This window comes from Gigantopelta aegis, chromosome 13, assembly GCF_016097555.1.
Source record: "Gigantopelta aegis isolate Gae_Host chromosome 13, Gae_host_genome, whole genome shotgun sequence".
NCBI lineage: Eukaryota > Metazoa > Mollusca > Gastropoda > Neomphalida > Peltospiridae > Gigantopelta > Gigantopelta aegis.
Genome location: NC_054711.1, coordinates 7856583 through 7883529, shown reverse-complemented (window position 1 = coordinate 7883529; position 26947 = coordinate 7856583). Strand labels below are relative to the sequence as shown.

At 37.3% G+C, this 26947-nt stretch overlaps 1 protein-coding gene across 1 annotated transcript; it reads left to right on the top strand.

The window, feature by feature from the left end:
- The first annotated feature begins 98 nt into the window (after positions 1 to 98).
- LOC121387702 lies at positions 99 to 26730 on the top strand. Its single transcript, XM_041518896.1, has 7 exons — positions 99 to 219; positions 10513 to 10641; positions 11447 to 11532; positions 16749 to 16817; positions 19143 to 19181; positions 22702 to 22773; positions 26092 to 26730. Exons 2-7 carry the CDS (start codon positions 10635 to 10637, stop codon positions 26266 to 26268), a joined length of 450 nt encoding a protein of 149 aa, XP_041374830.1. The 5' UTR covers positions 99 to 219; positions 10513 to 10634; the 3' UTR covers positions 26269 to 26730.
- Positions 26731 to 26947: the final 217 nt, after the last annotated feature.

Sequence of the window (26947 nt, the reverse complement as noted above, 5' to 3'; positions counted from 1 at the left end):
GTGCTCTAGTGGTGCCGTTAAACAAAACAAACTTCTTCTGTAGACAAGTACCTACATGTAAAATAACAGTTGGTTTTGCATTTGTTTTAGTTTTTTAACTTAAGAGGCGCCGAAGCAGAAAAGAATCCATAATTGGATTATTTAGCAGATGTTTGAAGCAAAAAGACCCAGTGATTCCAAAAGATCAAGATTCCGGTTGTCGTCAGAACAGCTCAAAAGGTATTAAAATAAAAAACATACGTCCTTCACTCAAACTGCACACTTTTTCCCTTTGGCTTTAATCCTACGGGACATTCCTCCTCCTGTTACTGACCTTGGTCGGGCTGCTGGTGATCTCTTGTACCTGCCAGCGCAGGCGGTCCCTTCTCCCACCCACCCCAAACCTTTCCTGTCCTGGACGGAGAAGCCGGCTGAGGCCAGCACATGTGCTCATAACAGGCGTGCGCTATAACAGCTTGCTCTGAATGTACCAGCCTCTGTTAAACCCTATGACCTGACCTGACAAAAGATTTTTTTTTTAAATCGCCAATACAAGTTACCGTATAATATGTAATCAATTTTAATTTTAAACGATATTTATTCCATCTTTGTTATAGTGGTGGGATTGGTTGACAGGCTGAAAGATGCAGATCCTACTTTTAACTCGTAAAAATGGACACTAAGTTTAATTAATCTACAAACCTGTAATACATTTGGATAAAGTTACAACATAGTGAAAGAAGAGTCTGTGATGTTAAAACCGGGAAATATCCTTTAAAAAATAGACTAGAACTCGAATCAATAGCCGCTACTTTTCAGAACCTTCCCCCACAAATTAAAAACTAGAGCTGCTGGGCGGTATACCGTATATACCGTTCAGTATTAGTATCATATCAATACCACTTTACCATACCGAGCAAATCTCAAAATATCAAAATTGTATTGAAAAATGTTTCCTGCCATATAGTAAAGCACTAACAATATGTCTGATTATTGCATATTTCATTTCAACTTATTTTCGTGCTTCACATCCAATTAATGTTCAAGCACGCTGTCCTGGGCACACACCTCAGCTGTCTGGGCTCTCTGTCTAGGACAGTGTGTTAGCTGTTAGTTGGTTAGTGGTTAGTGAGAGAGAAGAGGGTGTAGTGGCCTTACACCTTCCCACTAAGTTGTTAAAACTCGCTCTGGGTTGGAGCCGGTACCGGGCTGCGAACCCTGTACCTACCAGCCTCATGTCCAATGGCTTAACCACTACAGCACCGAGGTCATCACCACTAGCTACTGCCAGTAGGAGCACTTTTAAACCAACACTACTACAGTAATGTCAGTGCCAAAATTCGTCATGTCACCAAAAAAACCTGAATGTTATCCTTCTATAAACCTCAGAATGCGTAGTGAAGGATTTTAAACTAAATACCTCAGAAAATGACGTCATTATGTCAAATGGGGCGTCATTACATAAAGCAGATCATGAGAAGAATGTTAAAAATTGTTAAGAATTGTTCGTCATTTTTTGTGAACTTATCGATGTATAATTTAAGTCACAATTTGTAACTGTTATACATTGATAAATTTGCAAAAAATGATGAACAATTCTTATATAACAGTCACAAATTTATTATAAAATTGCTTCGATACGCTATGCAATTTTATACATTTTGTAACTGTTAATAGTGTTATACATGTACATTGTTAAAATCGTAAATCGTGAAAAATAATTGCGTAGATAAAGTACTGTGCTCACAAATCTTTCGAACCAAATAAGTTACCTCATGTATGATACATATACAGAACTTCACATACGTTGTTTTCGCTTCCTATTATGGCACAAGTTTATTTTGCGCAAAAATATATACCACGAGACCGCGTATGTTCTTTCTCAAAATAAATGAGTGCAATAAATAGGAAGCAAAAACAATGCATGTGAAGTGCTGTATTTATTACAATTTACATACCTTCTTTTATATTTTACAAAAACGTTTTTTAATTTAACATCATAACAACACTTTGTTAAATCTACGATCAAAACTCCTTTCATGTTTTTCGGACTTTTTTTGTTGCAATACCTCAAGATACTGAGCTGAAATTTTGTGTGTATGTTTATATTGCTACAGATCAAGTTTGACTTTCACAAGGTGATTTACCCAAATTTTGACACGAGTTATGGCCCTTGAACGTAGGAGATACGAAAATGTGTTGTACTCTCAGAATGCTTGTTATTTGTTCAAACATACGGCCATTCATCCGTTCTGTTGTAGTCCAGTGGTAAAGCGCTGTCAGTCTAGGATCGATCCCCGTCGCTTTCATACAAAAAAGGGAGGGACGTAGCTCAGTGGTAAAGCGCTTGTTGATGCCCGTCGGTTGTTCCATTGGGTTATTTCTCATTCCAACCAGTGCACCACGAAAAGGTATATCAAATGCCGTGATATGTGCTGTCCTGTCTATGGGATGATGCATATAAAAAGATCCCTTGCTACTAATGTAAAAACTCTAGCGGGTTTCCTCTCTAAGACTATATGTCAAAATTACCAAATGTTTGACATCCAGTAGCTGATGATTAATAAATTGATGTGCTCTAGTGGTGCCGTTAAACAAAACAAACTTCTTCTATAGACAAGTACCTACATGCACATGTAAAATAACAGCTGGTTTTGCTTTTGTTTGGTTTTAGTTTTCAAACTTAAGAGGTGCCGAAGCAGAAAAGACTCGTGGAAGAAATCCATAATTGGAAAGCGAAAAGACCCAAAAGATCAAAACAGCACAAAAAGTATTAAAATCACAAACATATGTAACTCCCTCCTTTCACTTTCGACGGACCGTTCAGAAACACGCCTAATTTCCTTCACTCAAACTGCACACTTTTTACCTTTGGCTTTAATCCTACGGGACATTCCAAATTCCATAGCACTAACATCTACCCTCCGTCTGTTACCGACCTCGGTCGGGCTGCTGGTGATCTCTTGTACCTGCCAGCACAGGCAGTACCCTCTCCCACCCACCCCAACTCTTTCCTGTCCTGGACGGAGGAGCCGGCTGAGGCCAGCACCTGTGCCCATGACAGACATGCGCTAAAACAGCTTGCTCTGAATGTACCGGCCTCGGTGGTGTCGTGGTTAGGCCATCGGTCTACAGGCTGGTAGGTACTGGGTTCGGATCCCAGTCAAGGCATGGGATTTTCAATCCAGATACCGACTCCAAACCCTGAGTGAGTGCTCCGCAAGGCTCAATGGGTAGGTGTACACCACTTGCACTGACCAGTGTTCCATAACTGGTTCAACAAAGGCCATGGTTTGTGCTATCCTGCCTGTGGGAAATGCAAATAAAAGATCCCTTGCTTCCTGTTGTAAAAGAGTAGCCTATGTGTCGACAGCAGTTTTCCTCTAAAAACAGTGTCAGAATGACCATATGTTTGACGTCCAATAGCCGATGATAAGATTAAAAAAAAAATGTGCTCTAGTGGTGTCGTTAAATAAAACAAACTTTTTTTTGTTGCTCTGAATGTGCACGTTAAACCCTATGACCTGACCTGACAAAAGATATTTAAAAAACTCGCCAGCGCAAGCTACCGTATAATATGTAATCAATTTTAATTTTAAACAATATTTATTCCATCTTTGTTATAGTAGTGGGATTGGTTGACAGGCTTAAAAATGGACACTAAGTTTAGTTAATCTACAAACCTGTAGCACCGTTGGATAAAGTTACAACAGAGTGAAACAAGAGTCTGTGACGTTAAAACAGCAAAATATCCTTAAAAATAGACTAGAACTCGAATCAATAACCGCTACTGCTCAGACGCACATGCATTTTTAAAAATGTGAAAAATGCATTTTGTGATATTAAAAACAATGGGATGGCCAGAAACACTTGTACGGAAATGGTTTATCTAAACAATAAAATATAAGTAATGTTTGATTTCAGTGATCATACACCGTAACACGGCTCTAATAGTAAAAAATATGCTGTAGTGTTAAAAAATAGGGTCTGTCCCTTTAAGCCTATATCAGATCCTTCCCCCACAAATTAAAAACTAGAGCTGCTGGGTGGTATACGGTATATACCGTTCGGTATCAGTATCATATTAATACCACTTTACCGTACCGAGCAAATCTCAAAATACCGAAATAGTATTGAAAAATGTTTCCTGTCATATAGTAAAGCACTAACCATATATCTGATGATTGAATAATAGCTGAGAAGAAGAGTTGATGAGGGCCTTGTATATGGAATTTAATTTTATTTATATTATTTACCATATTTTGTGAAAATCACTCCCCACCATTATACTGTACATATTGTATACATACATGTATTTATTATGTATGCTGATGAGTTGTAAACCTTAAGGCAATAAATAAACTTGAACTTGAAAAAACCCAAGATAAAATTAGCTGGGGAGTCTGAAATCAGGCATGCATTTAAAGCAGAGTATACTGAAAATACCACTCGACGAGGACCGTGTGTATTTAATTTAATTTTATTTAGGTAACATTAGTGGGTGAGCCTTAACTCAGGCATGCATTTAAAACAGCGTATACCGAACATACTGCTCGATATTGGTATTGTGTCCATACTGAATACTGTATCGATACCGAGGTAAATCACCCCAAAAATACTGATACTGAACCTGAAATTTCAATACTGCTCAGCTCTAGTTAAAATGGATCCATCCATGTAAACCAGATGACGGGGAAATAGTAGCATATACATAATTGATAGACATGTAACAACAATAGTGGTAAACTGAATCAGTTTAAAAAATTGACTGCAGATTAAAGAGAAACAGGAAACAAAGTTCTAGAGAAGTGGAGAAGAGAGAAAAACAGGAAAGAGGAGAGAAAAAACCCCAGATTGACAGTCGTAAAGAGAGAAATGAACAGCTATTAAGTTACAAAACATCTACTGCTTGCAATAAAGTCCTGAACTGATTTTAAAATATCTATATTTTCCTGCTTCGTTAAAGGAGCTCAATCATGGATTTAGTGGGCCTTATTTCTCTAAATATGCATTATAAATGGAAATTACATTCATTTGGAATACCAAACCTAGTTATTGTATGATCCAAAAGATTTTAATTGAACTACGATCGAGGGATTTCCATGACACGATTCAGTTTTAAAATTTGGAACTCTTCTTTAAATGAGACATTTAAAATATGGAAAAACAGACTCGTAGTGATGAGGCTATATATACGACAACCGTATAATGTATTTTTAGATTTTATATAAACGATCACCGTGTATAGAGACTTGGGAAATGAGGGCCGGCTATATACATGGCAAATAAAAAAATAAAAAATTATTTCATGACAAAAATAACCGTGAATACGCTGAAATAAAATATTAAACAGTCGGAACATGAACTCACCATTTATTATTATTATTATCAGGCGCGTGTGCAAATTATTTTGACTGGTTTGCAAAGTGGTATTTCGGTTTTAATGTATAGCGTAAAAAACCCCAGTGTACTGTTGCATGTTTTGTCATCCAAAGGTTGGCTAATTATTACTTAACCCAGTTTAATCCAGTTCTACATGCAGGGACAAGTTCAGTCTGCCGTTTGTGTGTGTGTTACTGTTGCATTTTTATAGCCAAAACTCCTCCAGATAAAACACCGCCCCTCCACCCCAAAAAGGTAGCAGTAGGCTAATAATAGTAGTAGTAGTAGTAGTAATAATTGTGTATTATTATTATTATTATTATTATTACATGTATTATAATGTTGGTAAAATCACGTCGCAGTGGGGTGGGTGGGGGCGTTTGTTACAGAAACATTACATAAATTTAGAGGGGGACCCGGGAGTTGTCTCAGCTTTACTTAATTTATTTTGAGTTTTATTGCCCCTTACAATTTTGAGCATTTGAAATGTGACTAAATACAGCAAAATAACCTTTTAGTCATATTTATTTGCTGTAAAATTTACTTTTTTTAAAAATTTACGTAAGCAGCCTCAAAATCTACATGTACCTCAGCAGCTGATAATTTGTAATAATGTTTATTTATTTATTTATTCATCATTATTATTATTATTATTATTATTATTTATTTACTTATTTATTTATTATTATAACTTTTTTGTTAGTACTGTAGGGACAATATGACGCTATTCATATATCTTTGGAAAACGTACACAAAAGGGTCCGCTAAATTCATATACTTAACCCACTCCCTCCCATGTTCAGAAAATGCACTGTTCGTACAGTACTTAGTATGTATTCCTCCTGTTCCAGATGGTTCGGTAATATGGATCAATCAATTACATGTACTTATTTACCGCTTATATACAGTTTTGCTGTGAATATAGCCAACCCTCGTCAGTGGAGGCTATATACACGGCCTCCGTATATATAGTCACATCGTATATAAACACCGTCTAGTTCAGAGTATTCTTTAAAAATGTAACAATTCCTATCTCAAGTCAGCTGTTAACTTTTTTTATGGCACATTTTGCATGATAATGAATTTGACAAGGTGGAAAATAAAGGTGTTCATGTTCCAAATATTTAGAGTTTTTCGCGTACGACTAACGATAAATTTACCTATAGATGCAAAGGCCTAACTAGTCGGGATTGTCGATGTTTAACATGCTTCTGTTACTAAAATAAATTAATGTATAAGCTTATTATCATTCAGTACATGTTTTTATTATTTTTTTAATAACTTATTTTCATTGTTGTTGTTTTTCTATTTACCCTACAAGAGCTTGGTAAATCGTTTTGACACTGCGGTTATTCAGGGAATGCCCGTCACGTGACTCAAAATAATATGTCACACCTCTGCACTCCAAATAGCCGTTATTTTTCTCAGAATTATGGACCGTACCCATAATTCAATTATTTGTATAAAATATCAATAATAAGTGTGATATGGTGGTCATATAGATGGTTCAATAAAGTACTTTTAGGTACAAATCAAATGTATATATTGTCATATAATACCTTGTTGGGTCAGTAATTAGGTCAACCATCTGTGAGAGAGCGCGTTTAACTGCAGATCACAAAATAGTGAAATGTTATAGTATTTCTGTAAATGGGTATTATATTGTGATGCACCATGAAAAGTGGACCATGACATAGGATATGTCCTGCGTCTTCAGTAGGATGTCCACAGGCACATCTGAGATTGTCTTCAATGTGACGTATACATTTATGGCTATTTAGGTTACTGTTACAGCCCTCTGAGAATTCAAAATTTGCGTACGCCATTTATGGATTACGCAGAAATAAATTCAGGTAACCTATTTTGTTATTTAACCCGTTGTGACCATGAAGGTGATGTCATAAATTCAATGTGCAAACGAAAAAGGGTTACACAAACTATACTTACGTGAGCGATGCACAAACAAAACTATCGGTCTCGCAATTTTCAGGAGCCTGCTGTTAACCATTCTCAGATGACAGTGTAGTTGTATCCAGGGGTCTCATGCATGAACCGAGACAACTGAAAGTCTCTTAACAACTCATTGTCCCGGACTATATACGTCAAGACTTTGGCCGTCGTCAGTTTTCTATGCATAGACCCGACGTGCGACTACGACAACGAAGTTCGAGACTTTAACACGATTGTCACAGCGTTCGCTGTATTTCTATTTATAAAGTAGAAAATCCCAAGAATTTTCTTGCACTGAAACACTCCAATATATAAACTATAACATTGCAAGAAATAATAGAAAACGTTTTTGACATCACACTGATTTTGTATTTTTAATGGAACTACATGTACTCTCTACAATATTTATTGTGGTAATGGTGGCACTATAGCACAAATTATTAATAAGGTGAGAAAATATGAAGAAAGCTGGGGGTTTTGAATCAGATAAACTAGTGTGTCTGTTACTTTATAATTGTGATTAATTTTTTTAATCCATCACAAGATTATGGGTCACGCTATTTAAAAATCTCAGAGTTGCACCTGCCAATTAAACCATACCTGTAAATCGCCAATTTTGTTTTTAATTTCCCATTTACGTAACATCGAATTAAGGCAATCGAATACGCCCCTCAATTTAAAACAACTCATGCGTTATATAATATACAGTAAAGCATACAACACCCCAGTTTCACGCGTTTTATATATTTATAACAATTACATAACATATTCCCTGATTAACGAACATATTTTGTTATTTTTATATATTTTAATCAAATAGGTTTGGACGCATTCGCTCGTTAGATATATTTTAAAACAACTCGTGAAACATAGATGGCGATAAATGGGGTGGGGGGGGGGTCAAACATTAAATGTGAGGTCATATATAAATATGAATATATAAACATAATTTAAATTGTTTGTAATCAACTCTGGTCTTATAAAATCAGTTTCTAATGATGTAACGTTATGAGCTACATTCTTGTGATCTGTCGGAGTAAAAAAATACAAAATAATAATAAATAAAAATATTTATTCAAATCCATATTCTGCTTGGGGTTTTCCCCATCACAACAAGTGCATCATGACTGGTATATCAAAAGCCGTGGTATGTGTTATCCTGTCTGTGGGGGAAATGCATATAAACTATCCTTGCTGCTAATGGAAAAATGTAGCGGGTTTCCTTTAAGACTACTAGAAAAACATTACAAAATGTTTGACATGCAATAACCGATGATTAATAAACAAAAGTGCTCTAGTGGTGTCGTTAAATAAAACTTTTTTACTTTTTCGTATTTTATGCGAATAAGATTTGTATGACTCACTGTGTAGGACCGACATCGGATATTGGTACTATCGATTCAACTATGGTAATAAAATGTTAAAATTTTAACATATAATTTGAAGTTATAACTGATAATAAAACAATTATAGACCTGTATTTAAGACTTTTAACAAACAAGTACTCCCACTATTAATTCTGAATAATTATCGGGTGGTAGACGGGTGTCAGAGGCCCCTGGTTCCTATTGACATGTAGTTGATAAATAATATACCGGTACAACAGAAAATTATGATACATTTGATCGACATTATATACGTCCCATTGGCGGGCCCAGAGGGCTTCCGTTTTAAGTGCCCTTTTTAAATTCATCATCCACAATGCACAACACTCAACTGTTGTGAAAACACGTCTCTGGGTATCTTTATTTCAACAATTTCCGATGAACATGTCCCCAAACCCGCATAAAGATCTTGCACTCTTTGGGAGGTCGAATAATTTGCCTTCGACAAAACGAAATTGCCCTTTTTATAATTTTGTGAGGCCCCTCCCCCTTTTACAAAATGTGGGTATAAATTCAGTTAACCCTAATCGTAAGTCTATAAAACACATCAGTGCAACATCAGCTATACTGAATGTAACCGGTTGTCAGAGACTACTGTATTTACGCCTGGGTTGTAGCAGGTCCAAAATTTGAGTGATTTCATCCCTCCAGTAGTCCCATACTTTGGCTTGTCTTCATTCATGCATTCTGACTTTCACGTGAAAGTTTTGGCGTTCGCAAATAGTCCGAGACAACGTCATTGTCTCGATTCATGCATTAGACCCCAGGGAACATTTTGTTCTCAAAATCCTGATTAGCGATATTTCTAGTCAATTGAATATCGATTAACAATTAGTGTTTTAGAGTTTTTAAATTGTGTAGCAAACTTTGAAACTTGTGTCGCGAATAGCAATATGATACTGAACAAAATGTTGACTTCTGTTTCCATGGTGGTGGGACTTAGCCCAGTGGTAAAACGCCTGCTTGAGGGGCGGTCAGTTTAGGATCGATCCCCATTGGTGGCCCCATTGGGCTATTTCTCATTCCAGCCAGTGCTCCACAACTGGTGTAACAAAGGCCATGGTATGTACTATCCTGTCTGTGGGAAAGATCCCTTGCTGCTAATCGAAAAGAGTCGCCCATGAAGTGACGACAGCGAGTTTCTTCTCTCTATATCTGTGTGGTCCTTAACCATATGTCTAACACCATATAACCATAAATAAAATGTGTTGAGTGCTTCATTAAATAAAACATTTCCTTCCTTCTGTTACCATCATAAAAGTAGAGACGGTTTCAGTGTCATTTATTGTACATTGAATCTGTTTAATGACACAAAAAACTGTTCACCTTGTTACATGCCAATATCACTAATTTATACATTTACTCAAAAGTACTGTAAACTTGTACATTGAGAAAACATTTTTTAATGCTCTCCTACATAAGTTCAGGTGAGCAGTGTCTTGCTCACCAATGAGAATATAAATGATAAGAATACATTAACATACAATACTGATAACCAGTTGTTGAAACAAATCCATATTCTTTACGTAATGCTCATCACTGAAATACTTATTACTGTCAAAAAATACTCTTTGCCAATCTTTTCCTTCCTTGATAAATTATGGAATAATAGTTTCTGTCACTCGTCCTTTTGTAGATGTTTTTTCTGACACAAGTCTCAAGACACTCAATCGTTGGAGCGAGCTTTAGCAAGACAAGCAGGCAGGAAGGCAAACAGACAGACAGATAGATAGACACTCACACACCAAATATGGTTCTGATAGGAGAGAAATATAAATTTGGAAGATTGTTTTTGAAATGTGTTGTTTGTTTGTAGACAAAAGGTTGCTGTCAGGTGTGAACCCAACAAGTGACGATCCATCAGACAAAGCGAAGCTGGCTGTGAGTGGCAGTAGCCCTCTAGAAGGGTTCAATATAGATTCAGTCAACACAGAAAATATGCAAGGTTTATTTATTTATTATTTGTATTATTATTATTATCCCACTGCCCCCTTTCCTTTCTCTCCTTTGAATTTCATCAAATGTCTTCACAGTCTGTTAATTTCTCCTATATTTCAACTTCTTTAACTGTCCACCTCCACATCCCAGTCCTTGTCTCTCCAACTGCGACAGGTGCTTGTCTCTTGTGGCTATCAGTGTTCAGTAGTTACTTCTGGCATTGTTAAGAGGCACTTGTAACCACCTACTATACACCCCAACTACCGGCCGTAATTAGTTAGTGCCGTAGATCAGACCTGCTTTATTAGTGGCAGAGGATGGCAGGTGGGTGCAGGGAAATACACCGAGACTGCACCCATAGAGGAAGTTGAGACAGATGGTGTGGACAGCTCAGAAGACAAAGTCGGAGGAAACTGACAGAAAGGGTCGAAACAGATGAGAAAGATGAATGAAACTGTGAGCCAGCTTTGACGGGATTTGAACCAACTGTCGTCTGCTTGATTATCCAGCAGCTTATCCACTAGACCACGAAGCTCACTACCGGTATATCCGAGGTTTATAAGGTTTTTTTTTTTCTTTTTCAAGGGGGTGGGATATAGCCCAGTGGTAAAGTGTTCGCTTTATGCACGGTCAGTCTGGGATTGATCTACGTCAGTGGACCCATTGGGTCAGAATTACCAAATGTTTGTCATCCAATAGCCGATGATTAATTAATCAATGTGCTCTAGTGGTGTTGTTAAACAAAACAAACAATATACTGAACAATTTTTCACCATGTATTTGGTGTTTAAATCTGTTTTTGTGTGTTTCAGATCAGCAACCAAAGACTATTATTATCAACAACTGTGGATTTGTACAGCTAGGTGACCAGTCTAATGCCAAGGTTTTAAATGACAAGGTATTAAACATTCAAGTCAGGGTTTCTGCCAGAGGGTAAAATTACAAACCCCTGAGCACAATATTTGTTGTTCTGGGGCCTAATTCATTAAACTCTCGCAACTTTGCGATATCGCAGTGCAATGCTAAAAGTCTTGCAAAGAGGATGCTTTGTTCTCTAGCAGAGCCTAAGAGAGCTTTGTGAATTAGGCCCCTGTTCGTGTGTCGGTTACGCAACTTTAAAATCACATGAACCGCCAATTGGTTATGTGGTGAACAATTAATTTATAAAATTAAAAGTACCCTATCAGAAATAAAATTGAAAATTAGTTTATGTTTTTTAATACATTTGGACCACCTATGTAGCACAGAACCGTAGTTCACGTGTTTTAGGATTAGGTAGGCCTAACTTATCGGTTACGAGAAATATATATACATAACTGAACAATCGGTTACCTAAGTAAAACTTACGTGAACTGACTTCTGGTTACCTACAATTTTTAAAATTAATGAGACATATTTGTTTTATAAAGTCTATAGTAAAAGAACTGCTGTTTAATATTTGGCAAAGTACGTGAAATTTCATTTTCGAAATATGTCAAATCTATAATCACCTAGATGGGGCACTTAGGATCTGTTTTGTTTTTATTACATACACTCAAATTACTTTCTGGCAGAAAGCTTGCATTTGTTTATCTTAAAACAAAAACTTTTCAAAATAAAGCTAGACGGTTCACTCCCATTATGACTACTCCCCAGTTTGACTACTGGTAAAAATAAGGCCGAGTAAACATTCACAATGGCTGGACTGGAGAGGGCTGAGTTTGTAACTTCGCAGTGGGGTGCAAAACATACAGACATTTTTAAATCTACATTAGATGGTTTCATGTTTATTATGAAATATACAGACATTTTAAAGCGGCAGTATCCGGAATATTTTTATTATTTAAGCATATACGTGTAGAACAGAAAATCCAATTACATTTGGTGCATATGACGCCGCACTCCGCATTGGTTTCACTACGCTGGCTTATCCAGGTCAAAAACAAAGCCAGTATTTCGAAAGTGGGACACTTTTGATGGGCTCCTACCGATCTCGGTTTTCATTGGCTTATCACAAGTGTGGAATTCCCCAACAAGAGATCACGTGATATTTCGCAATTTTTGAACAAATTTATCTGTCTTGATTGAGGGGTCGTCTCATATTTCCAAAACATATTTATATCCATAGAGGTATGGTACAACGCCTTTCCAGGGGTCATTGGGTAGGGGATTTGCCTTAATATTTTGACAGTGGCCAGCTGTTGGCATACCCATTACATGTAAGGGGGTGTTACTAATTATGTAACACTCTAGGGGTAGAGGAAGAGGGTACTGTGTTCGATTTACGTAACATTTTTCAAGACTATATGTTATTTTTATTCATTACTTAGACCTAAAAAGGTGTGTTTTGGAAATGCGCGGTCAGTCTAGGATCGATCCCCATCGGCGGGTATATAAAAGACTATGTGATATCCTGTCTGTGGGATGGTACCAGACCTGTCTTTAGTCCAGAGAAAGCAGGAGGTGTGTGTTGAAAAAGCAGGAGATTTTGTCAAAAAGCAGGAGATTTTTTAAATTCACACAATTTAACCCAAAATCGCAAGATTTAAAAAAAACATTATTACAATAAGTTATATGAATACTTTATAATGTCATATATACTTCTTAACCTTAGATCTTGGCATTAAAAAAAAAAAAAAAAAATCCAAAATGTTAAGAACATGAACAAGAAATAAAAAATTTAATTAGTACATTTACGGTATTACATTTACAGCCTTACAGGTTGCGTTACATTATCATTTGTAGTTAGTGTAATTAAATACCAAAGACAAATTTATATAAATCTTATAAATTAATATTCAGTTTTTACTATAATGAGGAACGGTGGCATGGTACTTATTTAAAATCATTAAAATGATGCAATAAACATTGTATTTTCATTAATCATAAGTAAAACCTCATTACGGACATCTTGTGAAATATACTGGAATTATACCCATTTCCGTGATTAACTTTATGTCAATGTCAAACACAACATTTTTTAATTGTACAAAAATAATTTCTTGAAGTGTACCCTTATAACCAACATTTTACTGCACAAACATACAAAATTAACTGACACAAGTATGTTTATACAGCTAATTGGTATTTTCGTTGTCTTGCTGTGACATGTGATTTTAACATGCATCGTGTGTATCACTGTCAACTCGGAGACTGGCAGTTCAGATTCGTCATAGTTGCATTATGTAATCCAGTGGGAAGACATTTTACAATTCAGAGGTGTTATTAGAACTAAATTGGATATTTTTTTATTTTTTATATGGCAACACTGAATGTCAATACACAGCCTGTTGAATTAGCGGCAACACGCTTCGTAGCCATTACGATGACAACAAACATTATAATAACACGTCATTTTATAAACTCCATGTGCTTTTTTAACAATATAAATAGGCTATCCCACAATTCTCACTTCGGCAAAGGTTAAACAGTCGGGACAATTTGGCCTGTTACATTCTCAGAAGCCGAAAGTAGTCGACATTTTCCGAATGAGAAAAAAAGGCAGAGTTACTTCCCTTCTGTTATTTTGACAAAAGAGGATCGATTTTTTTTATGCTTACAAAAATGTCATTTAACAGGAGAAACTGTCTCCCGCACAGGTGAAAGGAGATTTGATCAAATACCGGGAGACTCCCGCGGAATCCGGGAGGGTTGACAGGTCTGGATGGTACATATAAAAGATCCCTTGCTAAAAAAAATGTAGTGGGTTTTCAAGGCGCTTGTGCAGGGATTTCATCGGGGTTGGGGTTATATACTGTGTTGAGCGAAGTTTATATGGGGCCATGGTCCCCCAGAAAATACATTTCAAATTTGTTTAAGCTTGGGCAAGTAAGGGTTTCGACCTCCAATACCCTCCCCCTGTACATGCACCCGATTCCTCTCTAAGATTATATGTCAAAATTACCAAATGTTAGACATCCAACAGCAGATGGAAGGAAGGATAGGATATGTTTTATTTAACGACGCACTCAGCACATTTTATTTACGGTTGTATGGCACCGGATGATTATTAAATCAATATGCTCTAACTTTGATGTCGTTAAACAACCCCCCCCACTAACTTTACCCTTTCCAAACGAAATAATATTTATTTCAATTTGTCGATTTTAACACGTAAAATTAAGAACTGAAAACGTTTGTTGTCTACTTTAGTATATTTTTTATTAAAAAATATATACATGATTAATGTGTTACTAGTATACAAACTAAACTTTGAAAGTTCTACTAACACTTTATAAAATATTAATTCTGAAATAGGAAGGTACGATTGTCGATAATGCGTTGTCAAGATCAAACCAATTTTAACAAAAGACTCTAGTACCGCATCCTCAACCAAACGTTCTTCGCACAGTGCAAGATTTCTCTTTTAATTTTTTGAGACGAACCCTACAATTTGAAATCGGCAAACGCACGTGTTAACTGAAACTGACAACAGGCTGTCGTTTGTACTTTGCCGAGCTATGGAGGCACAGGCGAGGAATCGAGAGTATACTTTTGACGATCTCCGTTCATAGCAAACACACACGATTTTTTTAAAAGTGCATTTGAGCTTGTATTTCATATTTGTACTTGATGTTATAATATGGTAACCAGAGAATGTAACTTTAAAATATACAATTGTTTGTTAATCTATGCATAAGTGCAGTTCATTGTCATAGAGGTGTGTTTCCTCAGCCTTATTTTTACCAGTAGTCAATCTGGGAAGTAGTCAAACGTGGAAGTAGTCAAATTGGGAAGTAGTCAAACTGGGAGTAGTCAAACTGGGAGTAGTCACACTGGGAGTAGTCACACTGGGGAGTAGTCATAATGGTAGTAGTCATAATGGGAAGTAGTCAGACTGGGAAGTAGTCAGACTGGGAGTAGTCAGACTGGGAAGTAGTCAAACTGGGGAGTAGTCAAACCGGAAGTAGACACACTGGAGAGTAGTCACACTGGGAACTAGTCAAACTGGAGAGTAGTCGAACTGGAGAGTAGTTGAACTGGAGAGTAGTCGAACTGGGAAGTAGTCGAACTGGGAAGTAGTCATAATGGGAAGTAGTCAAACTGGAGAGTAGTCATAATGGGAAGTAGTCATAATGGGAAGTAGTCAAACTGGGAGTAGTCAAACTGGGAAGTAGTCAAACTGGGAAGTAGTAATAATGGGAAGTAGTCAAACCTAGGAGTAGTCAAAATGGGAACTAGTCATAATGGAAGATACCAGCTAGACGCGATTCAGGGCTGGTCCAGAATTGAACATATGGATGTGGAGGGATGGGGGGTGGATTGTGCGAGGCAATTTTTCATATACTTTTCACCCACAAAATACTTCTTTTTTTAAATTTAAAGCTAATTTGCATACAGAAAATTTTCTAATAAAATCACCAGATATAACTATAAATCTCCCCCATCATCATTCCAACCTCCACAATTAAGAAATTGTCTGCGGCAAGAAAACATGTGTAAAGAAAAACTGAATATAGTGGGCAATTGTAGGGGTTGCATTCTGGAACCACTAACTCACTGTCCTGAACAGACAAGCCAGATAATGAGGTGTGTGCCCAGGACAGCGTGCTTGAACCTTAGTAGGATATAAGCACAGAAGTAACAATGAGAGAGGGGAGAGAGAGTGAATTAGATAGAGTGAGGGAGTGTGAGATAGAGAGAGAGGGAGTGTGAGATAGAGAGAGGGAGTGTGAGGGAGAGGGAGTGTGATATAGAGCGAGAAGGAGTGTGAGAGAGGGAGGGTCTGTGAGATAGTGAGAGAAAGGGAGTGTGAGATAGTGAGAGAGGAAGTGTGAGATGGAGGGAGTGTGAAATAGATATAGTGAGGGAGTGTGAGAGAGAGATGGAGGGAGTGTGAGATAGAAAGATGACCAGGTCGTCTATGCAATACCATCCAACTGTTCAACTGATTGGGTTTTTTCTCATTCCAACCAGTGCACCACAACTGGTCAAAGGCCAGGGTATGTGCTTTTCTGTCTGTGGGAAAGTGCATATAAAAGATCCCTTGCTGCATTAGGAAAAATCTAGGGTTTCCTCAGTTGACTTCGAGTCAGAATTACCAAATGTTTGACATCCAGTAGCCGATGATTAATTAATCGATGTGGACTAGTGGTGTCATTAAACAAAATAAACTTTAATCTTTCTTTGTTTCAGTATGAAGCTGGTATGAAAAGCGGACCGGATATCCCCTTACCTGAAGAGAATATGGCAGATGGTAGTGAGGTAATGTTGTCATAGACTATCTGGGCAGGACGTAGCTTTAAACTTTCTTTGTTTCAGGCTGATGTGGAAAGCGGACCGGATAGCCCCTTACTTGAAGAGAATATTGCAGATGGTAGTGAGGTAATGTCATAGACTATCTGGGCAGGACGTAGCCCAGTGGTAAAGCACTTGCTTGATGCGCTGTCGGTTTGAGATCGATCCCCATCAGTGGGCCCATTGGGCTATTTCTCGTTCCAGCCAGTGCACGACAACTAGTATATCAAAGGCCGTGGTATGTGCTATCCTGTCTATGGGAAAGTGCATATAAGAGATCCCTTGCTGCATTAGAAAAAATGTAGCAGGTTTCCTCTGATGACTACGTGTCAGAATTATCAAATGTTTGACATCCATTAGCCGATGATTTATTAATCAATGTGCTCAAGTGGTGTCGTTAAATCAAACAAACAAAATCATAGACTATCTCGGGATAAACAAGTCAGTAGAGCACTCGTTTAAGGTGCTTCGGTTTGTAGGTTCAAACCTCGGCGGTTCCATTGGATTTTTCCTGTCCCATTGATCAGTCAGTTTACTGTGACGTATATATCAAAAGCTATGTTCTGTCCTGTCTGTGGGAAAGTTCATCATAAAAGATGCCTTGCTATTAATGGGAAAAAATATGGCAGGTTTCCTCTGATGACTATGTCAGAATTACCGAATGTTTAACATCCAATAGCAGATGATTAATTAATCAATGTGCTCTAGTGGTGCCGTTAAATAAAACAAACTTTATATCACTGTGTATTAGCCGACTCTGTGAATAAGCTGACCCCTTAGTTTTCCACTCAGTATCTGGTACAAAATGGTTGGTATGATGTATAAGCCAACTCAACTTTTATTTAGCTGAAACGGGCAAAAATATAGATACGTCGGATCGAGATATTGTCGGTCTCACGCAACAGTTAATCACAGGAATTTGTTTTGGTGAACCGATCAAAGTACAATGTACAAAAAAATATTTTAATAAAGATTTCAAGATAACCATAAAAGAATAAAGTTTTATAAAAAAAAATATCCCCTAATGTGAGATAACATTGTTCTGTTCTTTTACTTCAATCTTTTTCACTAGCTGATAAATGTAGTTTCACTTTTATATGGCAGTGTAAATATCATTTAACATCCATGATAGATAATTGCAATGATGAGCACTACCTCTTCCTTTTGTTTTATTAACTGTTGTATCTGTAATAAAATGTAGTTTCTAATAATTTATTTGGAGGTAGATAACTCAGGGTTTTGTTCTGATGCTGTAAAGAAACATAAATCACCTCAACAACTGAAGAGTCACATTCCACATCATAGGCATTCTAAGTACAATAGTACCACTAGACTGCATGTCCAGAGTTAAAACAAAAACAAAATTAATTTTATTTAAATCATACTTTGCCCTTTTCAGACATTGAATTTGGGGATTTGGTTTAGAATCCTGCAGAAGTGTAAAACTGAAGTAAAGATAGATACTTTTTAATTCTATCTTATAATCTATAATCTTTCATTACAAACTAAAATCTGAGATTCACATGAAAGTGCGAAATCATAGGCCTACTAAGTACAGTAGTACCACTAGACTGCACATCCAGGTTGAGTTAAAACAAAAACAATGCTAATTTTATTTGAATCATACTTAGCCCATTTCAGACATTGAATTTGGGGATTGGTTGGCTTTGCTATGATATTTGTCATTGGACCTTTTCTGATACTGATTTGTCAGGCCGTCAACCTGTTCTTTGAAGTCTATCTTCTCCTACAGTGTTGATTGAATTATTCTGAAACTTGGTACAATGATCCTTTGGGGAATCCTTCACAAACTAATAGAGATATATTTTTAGAAATATTGAACTTTTGAAATTTTATTAAGAAGCATTTTAAATTGAAATTGAAATTTGAAAGTATATCTTCTCCTGAGTTTTGAGTAGATAGTTCTAAAACTTAGTATAAGTATTTTTAGGGACAGTCTTCAGAAACTAATTCAGATATATTTAGGAAATATTTTGTTTGTAAATTTAATAATTTAATTATTTTAAATAGAAATTTAACATTGAAAATTTAAGTCTTCCCTCTCCTAGAGTTTTGATTGGATAGTTCTGAAACTTGGTACTATGATTCTTTGGAACAGTATTCCCAAACTAATAGAGAGATATTTTGGAAATTTTGAATTTGTGAAGTTTTATTAAATTTAACATTGAACATTTTAAAGTCTGTCTTCATCTAAACTTTTGATTGAATAGTTCTGAAACTTAGTACAAGTATTCTCAGGGGCAGTCTCATTTTGTTGTTGTTTTCTTTCAGTCCATCGATACTGATGCTGGTGAACAGACAGAAGTGAAGGTAGGTGACTCAGTGTTTTGTTCTCATACTGTAAAGAAACGTAAATCCCCTCAACAACTGAAGAGTCACATTCCACATCATAGGCATTCTAAGTACAATAGTACGACTAGACTGCACGTCAAAGGTTGAGTTAAAACCAAAAACCAAATACATTTTATTTAAATCATACTTTGCCCTTTTCAGACATTGAATTTGGGGATTTGGTTTAGAATCCTGCAGAAGTGTAAAACTGAAGTAAAGATAGATATTTTTTAATTCTATCTTATAATCTATAATCTTAGGCCTACTAAGTACAGTAGTACCACTAGACTGCATATCCAGGTTGAGTTAAAACAAAAACAATACTAATTTTATTTGAATCATACTTAGCCCATTTCAGACATTGAATTTGGGGATTGGTTAGCTTTGCTATAATATTTGTCAGCAGACCTTTTCTGATACTGATTTGTCCGGCCGTCAACCTGTTATTTGAAGTCTGTCTTCTCCTACAGTGTTGTTTGAATTATTCTGAAACTTGGTACAATGTTCCTTTGGGGAATCCTTCACAAACTAATAGAGATATATTTGTTGAAATATTGAACTTTTGAAATTTTATTAAAAAACATTTTAAATTGAAATTGAAATTTGAAAGTCTTATCTTCTCCTGAGTTTTGAGTCGATAGTTCTAAAACTTAGGATAAGTATTTTTAGGGGCAGTCTTCAGAAACTAATACAGATATATTTAGGAAATATTGTGTTTGTAAATTTAATAATTTAATAATTTTAAATAGAAATTTGACATTGAAAATTTAAAAGTCTTCCCTCTCCTAGGAGTTTGATTCTTAAGTTGGCTACAAGCGCAAGGTCTCTATAGGTTTTAGTCAGGAAAGACGTTTAAATTGACTTAAAACCTGCTTTTTGAGGATATGTAAGAAATAGAATACTACATTTGTGTCCGTTAGATACCATTTGTCTTACAACTTGTTGTTAAAAAATGTATCGAGCTCACTTTCGCTCGTCAGATACATTTAAAAATTACTCATGAGGAAGGGAGGAAATGTTTTATTTAATGACACACTCAACACATTTAATTTATGGTTATATGGTGTCGAGCGATCGCCTGAGGTGCTTGCATCGCAGGATCGAACGTCAGTGGATCTGTTCAACTGATTGTTTTTTTTTTTCTCTCATTCCAACCAGTGCACCACAACTGGTCAAAGGCCAGGGTATGTGCTTTTCTGTCTGTGGGAAAGTGCATATAAAATATCTCTTGCTGCATTAGGAACAATCTAGTGGGTTTCCTCAGTTGACTTCGAGTCAGAATTACCAAATGTTTAACATCCAATAGCCGATGATTACTTAATCAGTGAGCTCTAGTGGTGCCGTTAAATAAAACAGTTAATCACGGGAATTTGTTTCGGTGAACCGATCAAAGTACAATGTACAAAAAACATATTTTAATAAAGATTTCAAAATAACCAGAAAAGAATAAAGTTTTATCCAAAAAAAATATCCCCTAATGTGAGATAACATTGTTCTGTTCTTTTACTTCAATCTTTTTCACTAGCTGATAAATGTAGTTTCACTTTTATATGGCAGTGTAAATATCATTTAACATCCATGATAGATAATTGCAATGATGAGCACTACCTCTTCCTTTTGTTTTATTAATGGTGATATCTGTAATAAAACGTAGTTTCTAATAATTTATTTGGAATTGCAATATCAACAATGACGGTTAAGTAAAAATCATCAATTCTGACCAATTAAATTTGCAGTTGAAGACAAAATATTAGCGGTTATAAAAGGACTTAATGACCGTTCCGATCACATGACACATTTGGCGCCAAATACTGGTACTACTTGTCGGTGGCTTTTGTCGGAAATTGTCGACATGATAAAAATAAAAGTAATTTCATTTAATTTCATTTCTTAAATAAAATATAACTTTTATTGTGTGCATCAAACAAACACTGGTATGGGACCTAATAGAGGCTGTTAAAAATACTGGTTAAATAACGCAATGGTAAGGTTTTGAAGCCTAGAATGACCGACATGTTTTCATTAGTATCGTATTTCCGTACACGACGATATTTTGTTGTATTTTCTTCGACATTTTTGTTGACTCCATGTATTGGCTGGCCCCTCTTCTCATGATGGTATTTAGAGGCTTGAAAAGTCAGCTAATACACAGTGATATACGGTATATATCAGAATTATCAGATGTTTGACATCCAACAGCTGATGATTAGTTTCAGTATTTGTAAGTAATTGTAACATATAGGAGGTAAAACTGTTAATTTTATATATGTTTTCTATAAATATATACTAGTAATAAAAAATAAATACAAAATTTTACCACTGGGCTACGACTTAGTAATAGGGTCTCCACGAATACTGGGGTCCGTTCACAGGACTTAGTAATAGAGTCTCCACGAGTACTGGGGTCCATTCACAGGACTTAGTAATAGGGTCTCCACGAGTACTGGGGTCCATTCCGCAGCAAAAAAGATGCAGTGGAGATTTAAAAAATCCATGTCGATTGCTGTGGGCAATTGTAGGGGTTGCTTTCTGGAACCACTAACTCACTGTCCTGAACAGACAGGCCAGATAATTGAGGTGTGTGCCCAGGACAGCGTGCTTGAACCGTAGTTGGATATAAGCACAGAAATAACTGAGGGAGAGAGAGTGTTAAATAGAGTGAGGGAATGTGAGAGAGAGAGAGGAAGGGAATGTGAGAGAGGGAAAGAAAGAAATGTTTTATTTAATGACGCACTCAACACATTTTATTTATGGTGATATGGCGTCAGACATATGGTTAAGGACTACACAGATTTTGAGAGGAAACCTGCTGTCGCCACTACATGGGCTACTCTTTTCGATTAGCAGCAAGGGGTCTTTTATATGCATCATCCCACAGACAGGATAACACATACCATGGCCTTTGATATACAAGTTGTGGTGCACTGGCTGGATCAAGAAATAGCCCAATTGGCCCACTGATGGGGATTGATCCCAGACCGACCATGCATCAAGCGAACACTTTACGCCCCTACTCATAAGATAAATGATATCTAATAGCCATTCATGTAGTATTCATGTATATGTAGTAGTGTTGGTATAAAGTGCTCCTACTGGCAGTAGCTATTGGGAATTTCCCAATTAGTTCAGTGGGTAGAGTGCTGGACTCGTACTGAGAGTCTGTGGTTTGAATCCCCTCAGAGGAGGTTGATTTTTTTAGGGGGCAGGATTTAGCTCAGTCAGTTCAAGCGATCGCCTGTCAGTAGATCTGTTCAACTGTTTGGTTTTTTCTCATTCCAACCAGTGCACCACAACTGGTCAAAGGCCAGGATATGTGCTTTTCTGTCTGTGGGGAAGTGCATATCGAATATCCCTTGCTGCATCAGGAAAAATCTAGTGGGTTTCCTCAGTTGACTTCGAGTCAGAATTACCAAATGTTTGACATCCATTATGATTAATTAATGAATGTGGACTAGTGGTGTCATTAAACAAAATAAACTTTAAACTTTCTTTGTTTCAGGAGTATGAAGCTGGTATGGAAAGCGGACCGGATAGCCCCTTACTTAAAAAGAATATTGCAGATGATAGTGAGGTAATGTTATCATAGACTATCTGGGCGGGACGTAGCTTTAAACTTTCTTTGTTTCAGGTTGATGTGGAAAGCGGACCGGATAGCCCCTTACTTACAAAGAATATTGCAGATGGTAGTGAGGTAATGTTATCATAGACTATCTGGGCGGGACGTAGCTTTAAACTTTCTTTGTTTCAGGTTGATGTGGAAAGCGGACCGGATAGCCCCTTACTTAAAAAGAATATTGCAGATGGTAGTGAGGTAATGTTGTCATAGACTATCTGGGCGGGACGTAGCCCAGTGGTAAAGCACTTGCTTGATGTGCTGTTTGTTTGGGATCGATCCCCATCAGTGGGCCCATTGGGCTATTTCTCGTTCCAGCCAGTGCACGACAACTAGTATATCAAAGGCCGTGGTATGTGCTATCCTGTCTATGGGAAAGTGCATATAAGAGATCCCTTGCTGCATTAGAAAAAATGTAGCAGGTTTCCTCTGATGACTACGTGTCAGAATTACCAAATATCTGACATCCAATAGCCGATGATTTATTAATCAGTGTGCTCAAGTGGTGTCGTTAAACAAAACAAACAAAATCAGACTATCTCGGGATAAACAAGTCAGTAGAGCATTCGTCTGAGGTGCTTCGGTTTGTAGGATCAAACCTCGTTGGTTCCATTGGATTTTTCCTGTCCATTGATCAGTCAGTTTACTGTGACAGATATATCAAAAGCTATGTTCTGTCCTGTCTGTGGGAAAGTTCATCATAAAAGATGCCTTGCTATTAATGGGGAAAAAAATATGGCATGTTTCCTCTGATGACTATGTCAGAATTACCAAATGTTTAACATCCAATAGCAGATGATTAATTAATCAATGTGCTCTAGTGGTACTGTTAAATAAAACAAATTTTTTATCGCTATGTATTAGCCGACTCTGTGAATAAGCTGACCCCTTAGTTTTCCCCTCAGTATCTGGTACAAAATGGTTGGTATGATGTTTTAGCCGACTCTGTGAATAAGCTGACCCCTTGGTTTTCCCCTCAGTATCTGGTACAAAATGGTTGGTATGATGTATAAGCCGACTCTGTAAATAAGCTGACCCCTTAGTTTCTGGTACAAAATGGTTGGTATGATGTATAAGTCAACTCTCTGAATAAGCTTACCCCTTAGTTTTCCCCTCGGTATCTGGTACAAAATGGTTGGTATGATGTATGAACAAATAAAGTTAAAATTCATATAAAAACATGTTATTAAGTTTTAAACCCATACCAACTCAAATAAAAAACACAATTGAAAAAAAAATCCAGTATAAATAAAGATGTTTCTTTACAAACTACCATTAAGTTATGCATATTAAAACTCATTTTTAATAAAGAATAAAAGATAATGCAGTACAAAGAGACTAAAGGTAGAACTGCGTGTGCTTTAGTAAACTAGTCTGGGATTGGCAATCCTCTTCATGGCGATGCAAGAGGGATGGAATAAATTTTGTGGCGATTCAACAGAGGTGAAATCCCCAGCAAATGATTTCCTTTGGAGTGGCTTTTCTCCTATAGACGAGGCACTAGATTGAGATCCATGGAATAATTCAACGTTTTGCCAAATGACCATTCGACTCTGCTTTGCACAGAGATACGGCACTGATCATGTATACTACTCAAAAGAATTTAAGGGTCAGACGATATTTTCGACATTATTTTCTGAATGTCAATTATATTAGCTAGACCATAATGTCACGCATGGTATTGTTCCATTTTGACGAAAGTGGGTCTAAGCAACCCATAAATGAATTAAAATCCACTGTCATTGACACTGTCGACTAGTTCTAATGGCGAAAACATGCTTACATTTGCACGTAAATTAGGGCGAAAGCGAAAGGTCTGCTAAGTGCCCATAACTTGCTTTTTTACAAAGCGCTTCACTTGCACGCTTTGCATGTGTATTCCATGTTCCCAATGCTGAATTTCCGTATAATTGGAGCTTGCGTTCGTGTATGGTGCACACTCCAAATTCGACAATGGTACGACGTCAACTGACTATCGAAGATCGAGGAAGGGCTATTGCTTGGCTTCAGGATGGCAATACGCAAAGAAATGTTGCTCTGAGACTTGGTGTCAGTCAGAGTGTCGTTGGCCGACTGTGGCAACGGTACCAAGCAACGAATTCTGTTCGAAATCGTCCACGTTCGGGAAGACCCTGAAGCACTACAAATAGAGAGGACCGCTACATCACCAATATGGCTCTACGTCTACGCACAACCACTGCACGCCGATTACGTGACAATCTGCGGACTGCGAATGGAACTCGAGTGTCTGATCAAACCATACGCAATCGTCTGAGAGCCAATAATCTACGCTGCCGTCGCCAGGCTGTTCGACCACCACTCCTACCACGTCACAGAACGGCCAGACGTCACTGGTGCACGCTTCATCTGCGGTGGCAACATGTTCAGTGGGGTCGAGTGATGTTCACTGATGAGTCCAGGTTTAGTCTCCAGTTCAACGACGGTTGGGTTCGTGTCTACAGACGTCCTGGGGAGCGCTTCGCTGACGTTAATGTTAGACAACGTCACCGGTTCGGTGGTGGCATCGTCATGGTGTGGGGCGGCATCTCTATCCACCACAGGACCCCACTCTATGTGGTGGATGGCAACCTGAATGGAATCCGCTATCTGAATGAGATTATCCGGCCGTTGGTTCTCCCAGGATTTCAGCAGATTGGCGGCGGGGCAGTTCTGCAGGATGACAATGCCAGACCCCACCGCGCCAGGGTGGTAACGGACTTTCTCAGACAACAAGGTATCGCCAGGATGGATTGGCCAGCATATTCGCCTGACTTGGCCCCAATAGAGCACGCCTGGGACGAATTAGGCAGGAGAGTTCGGGATAACCATGCCCCTCCGGCCAACCTTCATGATCTGGGTCAACTTCTTATGGCAGAGTGGCAGGCCATTCCCCAAGAGTTCTTCAGACGTCTGATCAACAGCATGAGGCAACGATGTGTCGAGTGTATTCGCGCCAGGGGTGGATTCACACACTATTAAACGAATTAAACTATTAACGAACTATTAAACTGGATTCTGTCTTCAAATAATTTTTTACTTACGAAAAAATAATATTTTAGGATATTAAATTAAATTTAACCTAGTAAAAATATTAGAAGGATCAGAAGCATGTTTTATATAGAGCCACTAATATTTTATGCAGAAAAATATATTTGATATGCAATTATAATCGTAAAAAAGGCTGTTAGTCGACAACATATTAAACGTTGTAGTAAACTCAGGAATGTCCCTTTAAACCTTCATTTATTCATTAATTCATTCCGTCTTGTATTGCAGAAACCTGTTTCTTCGCCATTTTCATTTGGCGGGAAGCCAATGGGCGAAAAGCCAGCGAATACTCCAACATTGCAGGAGTCTGAGACTGATGGTATATCTTTGAAAAATCGTAAAGTCAAAACACCAAATGGAGTACATGGCGATCCAGATCAAACGATTCCTCTTGTTGTTGCCTGAATGATATCTATATAACCAGTGTTTGACACACAACAGGTGATATATTTTGTAGCTGAGATACATGTGTTAAAATATCGTCTGGAAGAAGAAAGGAATGTTTGTATAAGGACATCCAGGTGGAGATGTGTGACTACGACATCACAGCGTACTTGAACCTTAATTCAGGATTCTGCACCTACAACATCACAGGATACTTGAACCTTAATTCAGAGACTACATCACAGGATACTTGAACCTTAATTCAGAGACTACATCACAGGATACTTGAATCTTAATTCAGAGACTACGACATCACAGGATACTTGAATCTTAATTCAGAGACTACGACATCACAGGATACTTGAACCTTAATTCAGAGACTACCATGTCACAGCATACTTGAACCTTAATTCAAGACTACGACATCACATCGTATTTGAACCTTAATTCTGTCTGATGGTACATACAAACAAATGTAGCAGGTTTTCTCTCTAAGACTAAAATGTCAAAATTACAGAATGTTTGACATCCAGTAGCTGCTGATTAATAAATCAGTGTGCTCTAGTGGTGTCATTTAAGAAAACAAACTTTAACTGTTATATTTTAATTCCGTGATGCTCTAAAATACATCTCAGAGTTCCTGATTGTTCATATGTATGCACAAAAATAATCCCTTGAAGTGTAATCTAGTTACCAACAT

What these genes read in the sequence shown, in the direction of transcription:
- LOC121387702 (XM_041518896.1), top strand. An exon ending in ATATGGCAGATGGTAGTGAG is followed by an intron (nt 16,818 to 19,142) that starts GTAATGTTGTCA and finishes GTTTTCTTTCAG; the next exon opens with TCCATCGATACTGATGCTGG. An exon ending in ATATTGCAGATGATAGTGAG is followed by an intron (nt 22,774 to 26,091) that starts GTAATGTTATCA and finishes CTTGTATTGCAG; the next exon opens with AAACCTGTTTCTTCGCCATT.